The sequence below is a fragment of the Genypterus blacodes genome, unplaced genomic scaffold (genome assembly GCF_046128005.1).
Source record: "Genypterus blacodes isolate CSIRO-AG114 ecotype Tasmania unplaced genomic scaffold, CSIRO-AGI_Gbla_v1 ptg000005l_1, whole genome shotgun sequence".
Taxonomy (NCBI): domain Eukaryota; kingdom Metazoa; phylum Chordata; class Actinopteri; order Ophidiiformes; family Ophidiidae; genus Genypterus; species Genypterus blacodes.
In genome coordinates, this window is record NW_027466819.1 from 972,091 (window position 1) to 992,453 (window position 20,363).

Here is a 20,363-nt window from a genome sequence, read left to right on the forward strand (position 1 = left end):
TACAAAGAATTTCTAAATCTATTTTCCACTTCACTGTGCCGAAGTGCCAAAGATTTAATGTTTACTGTGGAGAGTGTGTGAAGGCGAGTCGAGGTGGAAGAGTTCTGAAGTGCAATTAGCTGAGGAAGTCTTTGTTTTTACATGAACTGCAGTTGCGGCGTAGCGCGTGTGTGTTGTGTGAGAGTGTATGTGAGGGAGGATGTCGTTCCCGTCTACCTGCAGTGGACCACCATGGGACCGGCGTCCGAAGGGTTGCAGGCCTTCACCCGTCTGAGGAAGGCCAGGATGGGGGTGGGGTACTCGGGCACCCCGTGGTCCGGCCAGGCCATGAACTGGAACTGACGCACCTCCCGCTTCTCGCTGGAGCCGTTCTGCAGGGGGGGGAGAGAGGGATTAGTCGGGGCGGTGGAAAGGTTCAACCAAGGGAAATGCTGAGAGGTACAGCAAGTTAATCGTTTCCAAAGCGACACCCTCCTGCTTTATGAAATGTCAGAGCGTTTGGAAAAACCTTTCAAACTATTTTGTCTGGGGCAAAAAAACCCCAACAGCTGAAACTCCTCGGTTTGAAATTTGAATACCACAAAATCATGTAATTATGAGCAACATAATGACATAATTGACTCCTAAATTAGACATAATATGCTGGGCTTTCATGTCTGAGAGTCGGCGGGCACACGCGTGGCTCCATAATGAAACTGTTGAGCCTCTGCAGTTTCCCTGTTACTCCTTCAATTAGAAATTATAATAATGTTAGAAAATGGTAAGCTTCCTCCTCCCGTCGAGAGTAATGGACGAGGAGAAATAAAGGACAGAACATCAGTGAAATCAAAACCAATAAAAGTTTCTTAGAGAGGAACTTCACGTATTAAAAATTAATTACAGTCGGGCTGAAAACATTTCCGATGGGAACGAGCACGACCGGGCTTTTAAATAATAACAAATTGCCGCGTTCCAGAGGTGACCGACCGCTCGCCTGCGATCGCTAACGAGAGCGAAGGTTAACACCGGATGAGGATAAAGGGCCTGTTACCTTGTAGAGGGCGAACGTCCGGACGCTGTAAGTGGCCAGTTCCACCGTGTCCAGCATGGTGACCTGGATCATCCCGTAGGTCTCCGTCCCTCGCGCCGGCCAGTACTGGTCACACTTCACCTGGCAGAGAGAGAGAGAGGGAGGGAGGGAGAGAGAGAGAGGGCGAGCTGTCAGGGAACTTCCATTAACATCGACGGTGAAAAGGCCTTAGATTAAGGGGCGAACATGAGAGGGGTCAGATCAAAGATTGTGTCCACCGTCTAATTATAAACGGGCTGGAAACCCAACGAGTCAGCACCAGCACCAGGCTGTGCGTTTGGATGTGTGTGTGTGTGTGTGTGTGTGTGTGTGTGTGTGTGTGTATATTTAGCAGGCTTCAAAAGGAAATTAAAAAGCCCACTTTGTTTCACCAGCCTGTGATTATTTTTAATTAGCTAACTGTTGGATCACAACCCTTTTCATGTGTGCTTTTGGCACATTTGTGATGCTGCAGTGTGGAGGGAGACGCGTCTGAAAAGTCTGTGATTGGACGGACGATTCGCCCACCTGGCTCCATATGTCCACAAGACAAACGCCGCTGTGTGATGAGAGATCAGTCGGCCCCGCTGGCACCGAGCGGACGCCGCGGTGACGTCTGCTCTACGCTAACTGCAGCGCGGCTTCTGCTTCGCTAAGCCGGGGGACATTTGTTGTTTTGATTGGACAGGACGTTGGATGATGTCGTCCTCTGTTATGTGTGTATTTTGGTTGTTCAAGAGGAATGCGGTGGCTGTTGTGAGCAGGTTAGAGCAGAAGTATTGCTCGGTGGATGTCGCGTGAAGCAGTGAGGCATGGCCGCCATCGAGCTCACTGATTGGTCCAACCGCTCGCTGCCAGGATCAATCCATTCTCATTGGACGCTTTCCAGACTCAAATCCGCAGGTGAAAAATGAGCTTGTGACTGGTGGCGTAGCTTTGCGGGGACAGAATCGCCTCCAACACTTTAGTTCAACCACCCAAACAAAGCAACCGATGCAGCTTTGTCCTCATCTAAACCGGGCCTGGACTGATGTGGCGGAGACGGGAGGCGGACAAACTAATCATACTGACACGACATTTGGAAGCACCTTGGCTACAAATCGACAAAGGAAATGTGCTAAAATTCACCCCCCCTCCCTGCCTCCCCGCCCCGCCCTTTATCCCCTCGGCGACGGCTCCCGTTCTCCGGCCGAGGCGAACGCTCGGCGTAGAAACTCGACTGAGTGATGGAGGAAGCGCTCGCAGTACAAACATATGGATTAGCAGTCAGCGCTGTAATGAATCTCCCCGCGCCGTCTGAGGTTGGGTGGCATATTCGCTCTCGCAAAACACCTCCTGGACTCGCAAACACACACACACACGGACACACACACACTTGGCGCAAGGTTTCACTATCATCTATTGCAGCTTTGAACCTTAGCTCTCGCATGTCATCGCCTGGCCTTTCACAGAGGACACGGAAGTCTTATCAACACACACACACACGCACACGGGCGCACTTCACATCTCAATGCCGGCATGACGTCATGCACTCCCTGGTGGCTCAGTGGAAACTCGGCCTCCGTTTGGTTTGAATGTCGCAACACTAAACTCAGATCCAAGCTTATTCCGCCGCTCTTTGAAGAAGTCCAGGGCCGGCCCCAAATGTCCTCACTGTCCAAAAATGTCCTCGCCAAGATAAGAAGTCGCACACACACACACACACACAGACACCAGTGAGTAATACCCTCTGGTCTCATTTCAACCGTGACCTTTTAAGGCTTTATCAACGGGTCACGACGATGGAAGCGGAAGCGGAAATTTTCCCGGGGCCGGCTCTTGTAAGCATTTGTCAGCCGTAAGACAGCAGCCTGGCAGGACAGTGGGTGGCTGACTGAGTCATCATGTGTGTGTGTGTGTGTGTGGTGAGTGTGAGAGGGGAATAAAGGAATAGAGGGTGTGTGTGCGTGTGTGTGTGGATGCAGACGCAATAACAGAAATCCCAGATAATCACATCCTAATGCCGAGTTCAGCCGCACTTTATTGTGTTTTATAATCGCCCTGTAAATGTCTAATAAAGAATCTGTGGGAGAATAAACTAACTGACTGTGATCGCCTACGTGTCCAACAAACACACACACACACACACACACACACACACACACACACACACACACACACACAGAGGATTGGAACAGCAACGCGTGGAGCTCAGCAGACTCCCGTAATAAAAACCAACTTATCCAACACGTCCGTAACACACATCCTGCCACAAAGGGAGCCATGAATGAGTTTTTGTTCAGAAATAAAGACCCGGCGTCGCCTCACTTTGCCCCCGAAAATGATGGATGGCACTTAGAGTTTAGAATGAAAGCGGATGATGTTTGGTTTTGAAGGACGGTAAGTGACTCTACACCTCCTGAATAATGAACTGAACCGCCCACCTGGAGTCAACCTGAAGAGTCGCCCAGATGATTTCTTTACGTTTGTTTCCTCCGCTCGTGACCCTTGAGGCTCTTTCATTGGGGAGCCATATGCACACACACACTCATAAAAAGGAAATAAACCACCGCATCGGTTTATTTTCATTTGATCTCTTTTTTCCCCTTTATAAGCTTGAATTTATTTTTAGGAGCAGAATATTGTTTTTTGGGGCGAGAAATCTCTTAACTGTTGACTTCAGAGCGCCGAATCCAAGGGGGGCAAAGACACAGAGGGATGGTGAAACAGTATTAGTGTATTGTATTACTTTATGATGTAATGTCTCTAATGTATTTTATAGTGAAATGCAAATGTTCCAAGTAATAATGTGATATTGTGTCAGTGTATAATTGTTATGGAGAGATTTCTCAGTGTTTCCGTGTCGAATCGTGACTCCTGGTCGTGTCTTCTTACCCGTGACTTCTCCTCCAGTCGGGTCATCATGACGATGGTGCTGGACCTCTGCTCCCACACCATCCGCCAGAAGTCGCTCAGGGTCTCGGGCAGAGGGCCCTGCGTGGCGATGTAGGCGTTCTGCTTCCTGTAGCCGTCAATGTAGTTGGAGTTGATGTAATCGCTCCCGGGAACAGCTGAAGAACACACACACACACACGGGCCTGGTCAACTTAAGTTCTAAGGTTAATGGTCAACATCTACGGTTGGAGACGTCATCAGCTCCTCTTACCATCCACAGAGGTGAGCACGACTCTGGAGTGGTCGTAGGCGATGACGTTTGCATAGCGATTCTTTGGCTTGTTGACCTCCATGTTGGAGTTCTCCCAAGTAAACTGCTGGCCCGGGTCGATGGACTGCGAGGAAGAAAGCAAAAGAAAAGAAGGGTGATGGAGAGGACGGCATTGAGGGAGGGAGGGAGGGGGGAATCGGACGGACGGGGGCGGAAGAAAGGACAGAGAACAACACAAGACAAGAAAGGCGTCTCTTTAAGTGTAACACAGGCAAAATAGAATGAGACACATTCATTGATGAGGGAGCTTGTTTGATTCTGGAGCTGAATAAAGGCTTTGTTAAAGGCTGCAGGGAGCTCAAACACTCATCCCCTCCCCTTACTGGTGGCCATATTGAATTGCTTAGTTCTCAGAAGTCACACGCATGACTAGTTGCGGTAACCACGATTCCCCTCATTTTCTGTCTCCGTTTTCCCTCCTGTTCTATTTCTGTTGCTTTCCCGATCTTTTATCCTCTCCCTCTCTCTCTCCCTCTCTCTCTCTTGGGCTCTCTCCCCTTTCCCTCTTGCGTCATGCGTCTCCCTTTGCCAAGACGACAGTAGACTGCATACCTATTGATCCGGGGGGGATATATGTGACGGCCTCGCATCCCTCGGCTCGATAATGTCACGGAGTCTCTTGTTATTCCGTATCGATCGTACTCGGCTCACACCGGAACCGTGTCCATTAATCCCCCCCGCCCAAAAACCTTTTGGCTCTGGCGGATCCAGCCTGAACGAGAGCCACACCTCCCAAATTCTAACACTTACTTAACCCGGCGGCGGTGCTAATTTAATTATTGTGTATTCAAACGAAGCGACTCTGGCGTTTCCTCTGCGAGACGTCTTCTCCTTTGTTCAGATACTGGCAGCTCCTGACGCAGATGAAATATATTCCACTTAAATCACAGGTAGAGCAAGTTTGAATTGCGACGGCGTTGTACGCAAAACACGGCACGCGTATTTGAGGCTTTTCAGACGGCGCTTCTGCCTCGGCGTGTTTGCTGAAGAAAGCCTCGCGCGCCGCTATTTGCTTTAGAACTACACACGGGGACAAAACGCAAAAGTGCTCATATGCATGAAATCCTCTAGCAGAGCTCCAAATTGCCGAACAGTCAGGGTCATGCGGGTACAGGCCTATTGCTGCTGATGAGCTCCACACTGCCAATTTATCCGCCTGCGCTCGCCAGCATGAACGGAGAGATTTCATTTGCAGTCAAAACATGTCATGAGCATTTGAGAGCTCAGTGCTCACAGCGGGCACGCCAGACTCGGTGACAACTACCGAACAAGTTAGGTAGACATGGCGGAAAGGAGGTGAGAGGAAAAACGCCTGAGCTCCTCTCTCGCTGATGCACTTTCAAAAAAAATGAGCGTAATAATGGCGTTATAGGAAGGACGGCGGCGGCAGCGGGGATATTATTGCTTCCTGCGATAAAAAAGACCATCTGAGGGAGTCGCGGCGCGGCTGATTGACAAATACAGCTCGTTACCCAGGGTGCCGCTTCGCTCAGTGTGATGCGAGCTGGCGTCGGCGGCGAGGAGGGAAAAAAAAGGAAGGGTGGGGGGGGGGGGGGGGGGGGGGGGGGGAGCGTCAGGGCTGTGTCAGGGGGCGTAAGTGAGAGGAAACGGTGAGGCCTTTAGGGGGGGAATGGCGGCGGCGGCAGCGGCGGTGACAAAGCACCCCCGAGCACTGCCGCGGCGCCTCTGTAACAGACGCTGGCACGGAGACGGACAGCCATCTGGCCTGGCCGAGAGGTGGGGAGGGGAGGGGAGGGGAGGAGGTCTTCCCTGGCCCAGAGCGAAGGGGAGGGAGAGGAGGAGGGAGAGCCAGGCTGTGTTTGCCCGCACACACACCAATACACACAACTCTGACCTGATTCGTTGACACCAACAGGAGAAACCTGTCATCCAAACCTCATCATCTGTCAGGTATCCATTCAGTTATGTTAGAATATTACACTTAAACACTTCAATTGTGTGTGTATCTTATATTTGTACTGCAAATCGACACTTCAAAAGACGAATTAGACAAACAAATACTCAATATCTTCTTTCTTCTTCGTCTGAATTGGAGGATCTCCCCCCTCTTCCTCCTCCTCCTCCTCCTCTGTCCTCACTTAGTCCCCAAACTAACTAACCTCTAACTCTGGCTTACAGCAATCCCTTTGCAAAATGTACCACTTTAAATGCAAATTCACTCTTCTTCTTTTTTTTATCCGACGAAGAACACTGACAAGAGATAATCCCTCACCAAGTTGCATTGGGGAGACCGCCTGCAAAATAACATTCTTCGGGGAAACATCAAGATGCGCGCAGATTGCTTAAGCAACTTGCCACCTGCTAGTTTTGTGAAGAAGCATCTTGCAGCATTTAATGTAAGTGCTGGTTTCCTGGTGGGATTGGTAATAGAGTTGTAAAAATGACTGAAGAATGTCTGCGGAGGAGCTCTCCATTAGAATACATGCATATGGGATTAAAGAGGAAAAGGAACACAAAAAAATAAGTTTCCAGCCGGAGGGCGATAACAAAGAAACACATTTACGTCCTGGAAGGCGGCGGGCGCGGACGCGGCGCGGCGCGGCTCTCTTACCTCGTACTCCTGGGAGAAGCGGAGGCCGTCGTTGGCCTTCAGCCGCTCTATGTGGTCGGCCAGGTCGGCCACGGTGATGGGCGGGTGCTCCCTCATTCCTGGGGAGAGGAAGAGGAGGAGGGAGGAGGCAGAAGGGGAAAAGGAAGAAGAAGAAGACGGGAGTTAGACCAGGCTGATCGCACAACGACAACGCGACACGTGCACGTCAACTGACACACAGACACACACACAACACTGGCTTGGACCACAGGGTGAGTGAGGCTGCCGGGCGGGACCATGAGGTGGCTGTGTAACAGTGAGGTGAGTGCACTTTGCTCAACAATGCATGAAGAGAGAGAGAGAGAGAGAGAGAGAGAGAGGGAGAGAGGGAGGGAGAGGGAGAGGGAGAGAGAGGGAGAGAGAGAGAGCAAAGTACCCAAAGAGGAGGCAGAGTGAGTGAGCAGTGCGAAGTTGAAAGAGGCTGGTGACATTTGGTGACATTTGGTGACATCGTCATGCTAAGTGAGGAGGGAGGGGGTGGGTGGGGGGTGAGGGGGGGCACAGAGGTGTGGGGGGGGGCTGGAGAGCGGCGATGCGCATGAGTGACTGCGTGAGTGAGCATGCTCCTGAGAAGGAAGCAGGAGGCAGACATCTCTCCCCGACGCGCCGACGCCGATGCGGAAGCCGCCGCGCGCTCGATCGGAGGCAGAGGTGGGATCAGAGAGAGAACCCACAAGTCTCAACAAATCAGTCACACTGTCACTTCCCACCGCGAGAAGAAGGAGAAGAAGAAGAAGGAAGAAAAAACTCTTGACTGTTCACCAGCCAAAACTCATTTCTTTGAAAATCTCTTCCCTTACAATAGAATATCTTTCGGCCGAGCCTGGAGCGCTTGGACTGGATTAAATTCACTCACACACGCACGTACGCACACACACACACACACACACCCCTGCCTCTCTCTAGATTTCTCATCGCTGGGTTATTGGATGATTTATTGCTAATCTACCGACACAAATTCCCCGCGCTGCTCTGAACTTGGCAAAGGCTCTGTACTTAAACGGATTTCTGGGAACTCGCCTCGTGCGCTCAAACTTAACTCTATGCAATGCGTGAAGACGCTTAAAAGTTACACGCCAATCGTCACGCGCCTTCTATACGGTCACAGGCAGATTAAGCAGGTATCCATTTTATCTTGAGTGTCTTTGGCTCAGGTGATGGGCCTTGTTTCCGCTCGTTATCGCTGTAATGCAGACGGCTAATGGCCGCTTACTGAGGCCGGTGCATAAAATGAGACCTGACCAATTACAGTACACTAATTTAATGCCACCGCACAAACACATTGTGTGTATATGTGTGTGTGAGTGCAGCCCGTTCTCTTACAGCCGCGTTATTGGTTAAATGGAGAGCGAAGAAGTACATAACAAGGTCTAATGTAGAGCGAGTGTAACCGTCCGCGCCGTTCAACCTCCCCGTCGCCACCTCGGGTCAAAACAAGAGAGGTGGTGAGAGACCGCGGCCGCGTCCCTCTACGCCTGCGAGCTCGGTGGGCTGAGATGTCCGTCAGAGTTGAGACGGGTCGTAATGGGGTCGAGAGCGAGAGAGGCGAGGCTGTTTATGCGTGGGAGATGCACATTGTGCGGGTGAGAGGGCGGACTAACTTGGAGTGTTGGGGCAGCGGTGGGAGCTGGGACCTGCGGAGAGAGGAGAGTGAAGGCAGGGGGGAAGGAAGAACAACACGTGATCAGTGGAGGATGGCTCAGGAACACCAGGCCGGGGGGCCCGCACAGTATCTGTTACACGGGCGTCTGTATCGCCAGCTGCTCGTTAAACACAAATATATGCAAAGGCTTGATGTTGAAATGCTCTGCTGTGATTGCTCGCTGTGAATTGCGCTGCGCTGTAAATGAAACGACACGTTTTATCTACAGTGCAGCGTTTAAACGTTTCCACATGCAACATGAACCACGTCCGCCACACACACACACTCCGTCCCTCCTCAAGTGCCGAGTCGGCGACGTGATCCGCCAGCGGGCCGGGCCACTTAACAACAATCACAATGTTCTCCTGCTGTGTGCAAACAGAGGCGGAAAACACGAGGGGGAAACGGCTCGGCTCAGCCTCGGAGTCGAGCGAAGACGCAGCCTTGGTGATTTCTGATAAGCAGCACTTCTGAAGTCAAGACGGCGGAAGACTGAGGCGGAGACAAGAAATGTTGAAGTGCAGAGAGAGAGAGAGAGAGGGAGAGAGAGAGGGCGAGAGGGAGAGAGAGAGAGAGAGATTATCCCGCAGGGGGAAGTAAAAGACAGAAGAGGAAAGAGGTAGACCAGGAGGATTGGAGAACAGGGCTCTTTTAAAACAGCAGCACTGCTTAATTCCTCTGCAGGGGTTCAGAAGGGCCGTGTGTGTACGCCGAGCAGGATCTTTAATAACCCGTGAGAAGGGAAAAACACACACACACACACACACACATGCAGGCAGAGTCACATGGGAGAAAACACACAGAATCACAGACAGGGACACACACGCACAGAGGTTGACATTTTCTCTCAGCTTCATTGTTCGCGCCGCCTGCCTCACCTTGACATCAGAGGCAGCAGGACTCATTACCGGCTGGGGAGAATGAAAGGAGCTCAGGGAAGCAGGAGGAGCGTGGAGATAGGGGGAGGGGGAAGGAGGAAGACGGCTGATGGCGAGGCAGACGCGAGTGCGACGCAAACCCCCCCCGCCGCCCCCCCATTCCACTTTACAGCAGCATGCGGATGGAATCTGAATTCCGTCGGCCCAATTCCCCCCCCCCCCCCAAATCCGTCCGCAGCTGTGACTGTGATAACGTACATCACAGCTTCATTCCTTCTACTTTCCTACTTCCACTGTCGCAATTCTGAATCGGCAAATTGAAAATGTGGAACGTAAACATTCACATTTCGGCAAAGAATTGGGAGAAATATTGCACAAAAAGTTTGGACGCTCGTTTGATGTGGCGAGTCGATAGAGGAGTAACTCGCAAAGAAGAAGAAGAAGAAGAAGAAGAAGAAGAAGAAGAAGAAGAAGTAGGAGAAGAAGAAGAGGACTGTCGCAGGAAAGCTGAGGCGATGAGTCTGTGGGTCTTGAAAGAGATTCATTCCCCAAAAACGCAATATCCATCATTTGAAGAAAATACAGACTTTGCAGGGATATTAGGTGATACTAGCAGAGATATGAGACACTTTAAGATCATTTGTTACAAACTACTTGCGCTGCTGAAGACAGCATCATCTCCATTTTGCCTATTTTCATTTTGGAAGGAAACCGCTCACATCCTCAATCACAAAGTTGAGAGAGAGAGAATGATGTGGTGCCTCCTGCAGTTTACCACTGACCACAAGGAGGAAGAGGAGGAAGAGGAGGAGGGGGGGAGGAGGAAGGGGAGGTCAAGTGCACGTCCTGAGGGTGCCTCTGGAGGTTATCCGCTGAGGAAGGAGAGCAGGCGGTACCTATAGCGAGCGGCGATAGTCCATCATGCCTTACCTGGGGTCTGATAGTTGAGCCTCCTCATCTCCACGGGGTCGGAGGAGTTGGGCAGCAGGGAGTCTTTCACCCCACCTGAGTGGTCATCCTTTGGTAGGGGCGACGCCCGCTTCCTGAGGTGGCAGACACACAGACAGCGAGTCATTAATCACGGCACGCCGCGCTCACGCTCACACATAAAAACACCCGTTCTGCACCGAGGCGCTCTCTCACATTAGCTAGCACACGGCGATGACAGAATGTTTAACGGCGACAAGGGTGTTTCTGCGCGTTAACGCCGGGCTGTGGGGAATTCACACGTTTTCAAAGTGTTGCGCACTTTATGAGGTTATTGCACAGCGAACGGTTCTCAAAAGCAGTTGGGAGGACCTGGGGCTGAAGACGCTCCAGGCACTGGGGTATTAGTTTGCCAACTGGAGTTTAATGTGTTTGAGGAAACACCATCATGCTCCTGCAGTGGGCTGGGTTGGGTTTGTTTGCTGCTGGATAGGTGACAGCTGCTGTGTGGGCATGTGTGTGTACGTGTGTGTAGCAAAAGGTTTTAATGTGTGATTTTCACTGCTGTGCACGAGTGTGTGTATGTGTGTATGTGTGTGTGTGCGCGCTACCAGCACATTGTGTTTACTGGCTTTCCAGATTGAAGAGGAAAACAGGCGGATGCTGTAATTAGCTCATCAGCTGGGTGGCACAACACTGGGTAATTAGACGGGTTTTGCATCACCTGCGCTGCCAGGTCTGGTCTAGTTGAGCCTGGCTCAGCGCGGCGCGGCGTAGCTCGGACCGGCTTGGCTCAGTCGAAAGCGGCTCTCCCTCCATCCGCCCCGGCGACGGGGGGAAGAGCGAGAGAGCGAGGAAAGCGCAGCCTGCCTGTGTCCTAACGTTCAGACAGCCAGCATCTGTTGACACGCTCACACAAACAGACACACAGATGTACGCTTTCCCTCTGTGTGTGCCTGCCTCTCTCTCTCCCTCTCTCTCACAGGCTCTCCCCACCAAACTGTTCAGCGCGAACACACGCATGGATGCACACACGCACGCACAGACACACGCACACACACAGCTGCAGACGAGCCTTCTGACTGCAAATGGAAATGGGCGGAAGGAAGCATCGGGGCGCCCTGCGGAAATTTCACATCTCATTGCACTCCATTTGCAAGTGGCGAGCGTGGGTTTTAGGCAGGAGGAGCAGGGCCTTCTGTTGAAACCCGCCGTGGTAGGAATACATAACGCCGGAGCGCGCGCCTCCTTAACCGGGTCCAACCTCAGCCGTTGTGGCTTCGGCCTCCTCGCCACCTGTTATCTTACGCTGTGGGGGCTTAGACTAATGCTCGCGCCGTGACAGCTAATCTATGACAAGCATCTCTTCCTCTCCAGTGCGGAGCTGAGCCAGACCGTGTCCGGTTTTCCCACAGTTGGGCTGGGAAAGCAGGGGGGAATGATTCGGGCATATGTGCGGTGAGTTTGTTCACATCCCTCACCGTCTCCTGAATCTGCCTCGAATGCCAGTCTGCACTTTTAATGCTGCGGCTGTTAGAAACATGGCGGCCATCTCACCGCGGGCTGTAAATGAGGGCGAGGATGTGTGAGGATGTAAGTAAACACACCCTCATGCACGTATAGAGAGTGCTTGTGTGTGTGCATGTGTGTGTGTGTGGCGCAGGGTGAGCTTAATGAGAGGAGAACAGGGCCCTTTGTGGAGCGAGGAGGAAGTCGGGAGAAGAGAGAGGCGAGGAAAAGAGGCTAAAAATTGAGGAATGGGTCTCGGCGGAAAAAGTTCACTTAAAAGATGGCAGCATTTTGCTTCTTTTCACTTTTTTTTTTCCAACCGGTTTCCCTGTCTGGCATTCACTTCACAATGGCCCATTCAGCAGCAGCAGGTGATGCTTTGGCATATTCAGACGGGGCCGATCTTGGAAGAGGCGGTGCCGGGTAATAAAAACACACAACCAACACAAAAAACCACTGGATGATCTGAGGGAGGAAACACTGGCACGAGATGGTGGAACATGCACTGCCACAGAGACGTGACCCCCCGGGGGGCCGGGCGGGCGGGACGGGTGGGGGGAGGAACCTGACTCCCCCCTCCCCCCCTCTACAGCTATCGAGGGCTGCAGAGTCGGCTGCATCTCATGACACATCGAGGCCAATTTGGAGGACGTTTGCCTTCTATTTCCCGGCTGTGAGGGGAATGTTTTGGGAACGTTACTGCCAGAGATGAAGCCGACCCCTGCGGCCCGAAAGAGAAGACGAGGAAGACCACCAAGTTTACAACACCAATGAGTGATGGATGATGTAACGCGACAGTACCCACCTTTCTTGTTTGCTGCATTCACAGAGGGCAAAGAGAAGGAAGGGGGAGATTGATAGGGAATTATTATCCACATGGACCCAAAACTCTTTTCCTCTAACTTTGCTCCATCCAAAATCTGGCTTTTCCTTCCCACGAAAAAAAAGAATTCTCATCTCAAACGCACGACATTAAAAGTTATCTTAACACTCGCGAGAGACTTTTGAAAATAACCCCATTACGGTTTGGTGTTGGTGCCTATGCAGGTTGCCGTAACAACCCCAGGGTAGAGTGTGATTATTCCTTCGCACACTTCCAGTCCGTTGTGAAAAGGGCACACAGCCACCTCGCCGCGGTCCCTGCTGTCAATCTAGCGTCTGCAGGGCCTCCAGACAAGCGGACGCGCTCCTCAGCAGTGAGCCGTCTTCTCGGGTCTATTATTAACTAGTTCCTGTCTAAGTCTGCAGGAGACGGCAGCAGCCACACTGTGTGTCTGCGAGGCGGTTGCAGGTGGCAGGTTGGAGAACAAGCGAGCCGGGGAATGGTACATATGCGATGGAGTGATCAAACCCTGACAGGCTGAGCAGGCTGGGACTCAATCGGGAAGAAGAAGAAGAAGAAGAGGGAAAAAAAGGGCAGGTTAGCTGCAAAATGGTTCCTGCTGCAGCTCCACTCCAGGATTCAACACAGCTGCGACACTTTGTTTGTTTCACTTTATTAGGAACGCCATCTAAACGCAGGCACACGCAATAATCCTGCAACTTCCAGGAGCGGAATATTAAATCATGCGTCCGTCCATTCCCGGTATCGGGCCTGACAGAGACACACACATTCAGACCTACACTCGCTCTTACAGGCCGAGTTAGAGTTTCCAATTCAGCTACCCTGCAGGTCTTTAGACTGTGGTAAAGGAAAGTCCCCACCACACATACACACACGCAAGGGGAATTCGCACAGAAACTGGGAAAATGAAAACCTCAAAGCAAAACATTAAACCGCAAACTGAGTCAAGTATTTACATTTATACTGCACTGGATGAGCAGGTGGCCGGCGAGTGTGTTGTAAAACCAGGGACAACTAGTGGCTTTTACAATAGCGAGGGTGAACGTAGGGAGTGTGTGTGTTGTGCAGCAGCGGGGCAGCTAAAGTGGGGGGCTTTAAGGGCCCCTGACGCAGCTCTCACTTAAGCCCTCTGCTCCTGCCTTCTGTTCCTTGTTTGAAATGACCAACGACATCGGCGAAAACACTTTCCTGTCTCCTAACTAAGACTTTCTGACAGTCAGGCTGTGCTTTTTTGGTTAGGGAGACGCTGTCAAGCTGCCATTTCAACTGACACTTCACACAGTATTATTAAAAAAGAAAAAGAAAAAGCCAACTGGACCGAAATCTGCCAGAAAGAGAAATAAGAATTTTCCTGATGACAAATGGTGCCTTTCCACTTTCCACTGAATATTATGATAATGAAAATGAATATTTTGTGTGAGAGCAGCCTGGTGCGAGTGGCAGAGGGGAGCGTGTCTCATTACCATTCCTGATGCAACCCAATGAAACCTTTAACCACGTGTGTGACTGCGACGCAACCTCAAACAAACCAAACACACACGCGCGCCAACCAGCCCAAAAAAAGAGACGAAAAACGACGCAAAGGCGCCCACAGATTCTCTCTTGATTGTACCTCTTAAAGAGAAGGATGGCGATGACTATGATGATGATGAGGACCACGGCCAACACCGGGCCCATCACCCACAGCATCTCCGGCTGCTCCACCCGGGGGGAGACGCTGCCTGCCACCACCTGGATAGGGTCCGAGTAGGGACTGGCGGAGAACGTCCTCTGTGAGGGGAAAAGAGGTGACGAGAAGAGTGTGAGACAGATACACAGATACACACATATCAAGCATGTACAGGTACTGTACAAATGAATCAAAGTAAAATGTGGTAAGTTGGGGAGGAAGAAACTTCAAAAAGAGACAAAATAAAGGATACAAGCCATTGTGTTTGGCTCTTAGTGAAGTTAAATAGTATCTTATGTTATATTAACCGTTCGTTTGTATTTTTAAGATGGCCTAAATCAATATTTTTATTTTTATTTGTTCAGTTGGCTAAGCAAAGACCTGTTTCAGTGCAGATGCTAGAGAGAGGCTATGTGGCTAATAAGCTAAGAGGCTAATCAGCTAACAGGCTAATTGGCAGCTGTTTTAATGCATAAATCATATCATAAATCATATCATTACTTGTAGAAAAGGCAACTTGGCGACATGATGCTCTTCTGTAACTGGAAACAAAGTGAGAACCCACAGAAGTATATACACTGTGAGCTAATCCGACTCAGTGCTGCAGTTCTCTTTACTCCGTTTGCTTTACTGCACTAAGTTAGAGGAAACTGAAATAGCTGATGACAGAGCAAGTGAGGGAGTGAAGAAAAAAGAAATGGAGACAAGCGAGAGAAAGCGAGAGTGAGAGAGAGAGCGAGAGAGAGAGAGAGGGAGGTAGAGAGAGGTAGGGATGAGTGTGCATGTCCCTTGGCCGCTGTGATAAATGGGGGCACAGGAGAGGACTCATCTCTTCTTCATTAGTGTTCACACCGTGACGGAAGAGGAGGAGGAAGGAGGGAGGGAGGTGATGGTGAGTTTCCACCTTGGTTTTAAATGAGACGTCTCACCGCTCTTTCGTCTTCAAATGATGGAGGGGCGGGTAAAGGGATGGAGGAGCGCGGAGGTGCGTGAGCGCTCGGTACAGGCGTTTGTTTAAAAAAAAAAACGTGGAAAAGAAGAGGGAGCCCTGCTGAGGGGAGAGCAAGGTGACGAATGGGAGAAGGAGAGAGGGAAGGTGTGAGGCATCTGCCGCTAGAGCTCGGCGCGCTTCCTATCGAATGGCGGCGGGAGATGGGAGATGGAGACGCAGACGAGAAGAGGGGGGGGGGCACGGGTGACAGATCGCAGGGCCTCGGAGGGAATTGAGGCTCCCAGCATGCAGTGTGAGTGGTGGGGATGCAGGCGGCAGTAATCCGGATCATTAGCCGCGCAGCAGACGACTCTCACAGGCACACAGGCAGATATTAATTGGAAAGATAAGACGGGATGAGACCTGAGCTCCGGTTCTATTTCGTAATTGGTGACGTTAGATTCACACATAAGATTACGCAAGCAGGGGCGCAGGAAGAGTCACAGTTCTTTTTTCTTCTTCATTAGAATTTGTAGTTTGGGTCTGTTTTTCTTCTGCTTGTGTCCGGTTCTTAATCAACCTATTGTCTCAAAACAAAACAGAACGTCACAGCTGACGGACACTGCAGATGTGACGACACCGCCGGGCTTCCTGTTCTTTTGGGTGGAACCTTAAAAGAATGAAAGAAAGAAAGAGAGAAGGAAGGGGCTGTAGGATGTGACACTGCGGGGAATCCTGGGAAAACTTTTTTTTGTTCTTCTTCTCTGGTGTAACAAATGACTGCAGCTGTGCTTTTAGTGAAGGCAGAGGGAGGAAGAGTGAGCGGAGAGGGGGGACTGTAGAGAGAGAGAGAGAGAGAGTGAGAGAGAGAGAGAGAGAGGGCTTTTTGTCTTTTGGTCACGGAGAAGCGCTGGGATCATCCATTTGAACGGCCCCGATATCTGATAAAAGCTCAGTCACGCAGCTCGTAATGCCTCAGACGTCGCTGCGCACCATCACAATGGAGGGACAGTGCTGCAGAGCAATGTGTGTGTGTGTGAGTGTGTGAGTTGGAGAGCCAGAGACAGAGCTACATAAAGGAAATAGATGTGGCTGGGCAGTCTATATAAGTACAAGTAGATGTTTATGTGTTAAGGTGTGTTTGACGGATGTGAAGGTGCTGGAACTGGAAGCAGAAAGTGTGTGTGTGTGTGTGTAAAGTTTATAGAGGCGAGCCGACGTGAGTTCTTCTCTTTGTTTGTATCGGTCACAGCCGCTGAGTGTGTGTATGTGTGCGTGATTACGAGTGAGACAGAGAAAGAGAGAATGCCCGATGGGAATTGGCAGAGAGACAGAGAGAGACAGAGAGATGGAGAGAGAGAGAAAGAGAGACCAGGCGGAGGTGTTGTAGTTGTAGCAGTACATGGAGGCTGTTATCTGGCCCGTGGGCTACACAGCCTCCCGAGCCAGCCGCCGCTCTGCCATGCCACCAGCCCGGGATCCTCTACGTGCAGCGAGGGCGCATTAGCTTCAACCCACCGCCGAGCCCTCCAGCTCCTTGTCTTTCTAAAAGTGGCTTAAATAAGCCACGGGAGTGTGTGCCACACAAACAAACATGCCTATTATGGATCTATGACTCTCTCTCTCTCTCTCTCTCTCTCTCTCGCATCTCTGTTACAGGGGGGACAGACAGCCAGAGTGAGAGAGAGAGAGAGACAGAGAGAGAGGGAGAGGAAGAGAGAGGAGACAGAGATGTGTGCTTGCTTTTATCTACGAGTAATAGAATTCTGGGTGCGGTGTCAAAATCACTCTCGCATCGTGCCCTTTTCCCCGTTTCCCCTTTCACTCTGCTTCCCTTTCACACACACACACACACACACACACACACACACACACACACACACACAAACACACAAGCACACACACTCTCCTCTTCCCATTCAGCTCTAGAAACTGCTCTTTCCCCTCTCTGGCTGTTTGAATACCTGGGCATCCACATATCTGGAGGCGTCGCTGCAGGGAGACGCCTCTAGGTAAGGGGAGTGACATTCATTTAACACTAAAGCGAGTCACCGAGGACACTGGCGGTACGGCCGCGGAGAAGAAAACAACCTCTCTTCATGGAAACAATGCAGCGTTTGTAATTCTCCACTGACAATATTTGTCAAATCCCATTAAAGAGGCTGTTCCTCCGTGTTAAAGGTGTCTGAGTACCTGGCGCCAACAGAATTAATGTTACAAAGCCACAAGTGAGAAGAATATGAATGCCTGGATAGTTTAGAGACGGGAAAAAGGACGTTAAACACATTTCAATACTTTTTTTTGGGGGATTGTCTTTGTGCCATAAGCTCACACTTCCTTTATCGGACACAAACACATTAGCGGCGTCTCTCTGTCTCTCTCTCGCATGGTGCCACAAGACAAATGCTGCTCTCCCTCTCTCTCTCTCCCTCTCTCTCTCCACTGCCCCTCCTCTGCGTCGCGCATCGCACCATATTTCATGCCACCTCCCTCCCGTACTCTCTCCTTGCATTAAATGATACTGTTTATACACACCCAGCATCTATCATCCCATTTCACACTTCCCCCGGCTTGTTTATCTGCCTTGGGGTGCTGCGGAGACATGAAGGCGCACCCTCCTCTCCTCTCTGCCTCTCTCATCTCCCTTTGCCTCCCTTCCAGTCTCACCCTCCAACCACTGCTGACTGCTCGTGGCCACTGATATATGAGGACTTATTAAACCCTGGAGGTTCTGTTTGATCCGCAGTGAAGGGGGGGTAGGAGGGGGGGAGGAGGGGGAAGGGCGACGTGAGGAAGTGCGGCAAAGACACAAGTCATTTACTGCGGCAGTTGTGTTGTCTTAACTCTCGCGGGTCTGGTGCCGATCTGGCTCCGGGGCGTCTTCTGCCGTCTCGCTGCTTTCTTTCTCTACCTTCTGCACCCGTTTGTGTTTGGTAATAAAACATAAGCGACCCGTTGGGGAAGTTGGGAAAGGAAAAACAAACAAACATCGCCATGGCACCTGAGTTACCCAAAGAGCGCGGTTAGAGGATTTGTGTGGTGATTTGTGTGGTGATTGATGACAGGCTGCCTGTACCGACCACCTCAGAGCTGCCTCGCCCTCTACGTGAAGCCTTAATAATCCACCAGATTAAGTCTAAAATGGTGGAAGGGGGGAAGCGAACAGTTGACAGAGGGAGACTACGCAGGAAAAACTCGAGGGTTGCTGATCCCACCTGGCTGGAGTGTGTTTACAGAGAACCCGCCTTTGAAGTCAAGTGCATCATGGCTGCCCACTGCGCCCTCCCCTGCACCTCCTCCTCTCTCCCGGTTGCATCGGAGTGCAGGGATTACTCGGGGTTGGGGTTGTTGGGGACTTAGGGGACAGCTAAGACGGCATTTCAAGGGACTCAGGCCTCTCTGTAGACTCCCTAGGCCCTGTGACCAAGCCCTCATCTCCCTCTTAACTCCGGCTGCCTTAATCGATCTCCTCTGCTCCAGTCACGGTCGAGAGAGATGTGACGAGAGGGAGCAAAAGGGAGAGGCGAGAGAGACGAGGGTAAGCAAGAGAAGAAAGAGAAATGAAGCACTGGGGGAAGAATGGGGGTAGAAAGAGATAATGCAAGAAATAGGTGAGAAGTCTGGAGTTTGGACATGCTGCACTTGTGCTCGTTCTCTCTCTTTGGCTCCCTCTATGGTCACCCAGGGCCCAGACACTGAATATGCATGTCCTGGGTGCTGCAGGAGCCCAGAGCAATCGCAGAGTCTCATTTTTCCTACAGTGAAGTTTACTTCATACCGTCCCACGGAGAGCCGGGCCTCCGCGTTAGCCCTGTTTGACGAGTGCACCGGGCCTCCGATTGGACAGCATAGAGTCTTGTAAAAAGTCTTATAAAGGGATCTGCACCGGGCACTGAGGGCTGCCAGGATGGAGCAGCTGGATCTCCAATGTCATTGTGGACTGATAAGGATGTTATCTGGACAACCTACAATCACTTTTAGAGGGGCCATATTAAAAGGAGAGTGGCAGGAAAAACCACTCGCCGGTGCAGTTTTGGAAACGCTCGAGTGTTGAGAGCCTGAGGACGAGGACGAGGACGAGTCCGAACTCCAATGGTTCATCCGCATTTAATCAATCAATGGCGGCTTCACCTGAGAGTTTCTTACGTATTTATCACTGCTGTCTTCCTCGTCTTCTCGGAGCGAAGCCAGGACGAAGCAGAGGTACTCCTGGTGACCGGACAGCAGCTTGTTGTTGAAGCCATTGTACCTCTTCTCATCACCCAGAGTGAAGGTGGCGGGCAGCGCGGCCAACTTGGCGGCGATGTACGGCTTGGAGGCCTCCAAGGACCTCCGTCGCCTCAGGACGGGGCCTTCGCTTGACTCCAGCAGCTGAGCAAAAGGTAGAAGACAAAGATTACTGAGGACAGCCCAATCGGTTTATTACCGCACTGGGAGTAGAATCACTTTTTCTGAATGTGCATGTAAAGTGATTAGCGCATTATAATGTTGTGATGCTGAGCAGAGGACTTCAAAACAGAATTTGTCATTTTGGAGTGTTATTATCTTGTAAAGAGGCTCCATGGAAAGCAGCATTTAGGTTACGTTAAAGACTTGGGAGTCACTAAAATAAATTTATGTGACCCCCTCTGGCAAAATATCTACATCTACCCAGCATGTGTGCTACAGCAAGTTCCTCATTAATTATGTGCAATAGAGCGGCTGGGCTGAAAATGTTATAATGTTGTTTAAAAACAATCCCTGTGCAATTACACAACATATCCAGCTCTGGCTTGTAGTATGAATGCAATTAAGGAACTATACGCCGCTTATACCTCTCAGCCACGGTGCCCTTTGCTCTGTGATATAAGTTTGCAAACAATGCAGCCGAGCTTCCAAGTGAGCAATTAGTGATTGCTCCAGCACACAATCTCAGCATGACTGCCAGCGTGGTTAATAAATGAGCAGCAGCACCGAGCACTGCGGCATTGTGTTTTCAGCAGCATTTTGTTTTCTGTCAGTGATGTCTCATGCGCTGCTCCAGATGTAGCTTTATTAAATCATTATGTCTGAGGGAGGAGACAATGGCCTGCTCAGTGTTTAATGACTCTGGGACTCTC

General features: G+C 50.9%; 1 protein-coding gene across 6 annotated transcripts in view; it reads right to left on the minus strand.

The window, feature by feature from the left end:
* LOC142997443 (receptor-type tyrosine-protein phosphatase F) overlaps positions 1–20,363 on the minus strand; it is a 140,298-nt gene that overhangs the window by 9,270 nt on the left and 110,665 nt on the right. For 5 of the 6 annotated variants that reach the window (XM_076148275.1, XM_076148274.1, XM_076148273.1 and 2 more), the window contains 8 exons: positions 19,411–19,635; positions 14,277–14,434; positions 10,315–10,427; positions 6,826–6,923; positions 4,194–4,317; positions 3,923–4,098; positions 1,031–1,150; positions 217–371 (listed from right to left, as the gene is read on the minus strand). In XM_076148275.1, the coding sequence (XP_076004390.1) occupies positions 217–371; positions 1,031–1,150; positions 3,923–4,098; positions 4,194–4,317; positions 6,826–6,923; positions 10,315–10,427; positions 14,277–14,434; positions 19,411–19,635 (1,169 nt within the window). Of the gene's footprint in view, positions 1–216; positions 372–1,030; positions 1,151–3,922; positions 4,099–4,193; positions 4,318–6,825; positions 6,924–8,465; positions 8,499–10,314; positions 10,428–14,276; positions 14,435–19,410; positions 19,636–20,363 lie in introns of all 6 variants that reach the window. The other variant, XM_076148279.1, reaches the window with a different exon arrangement.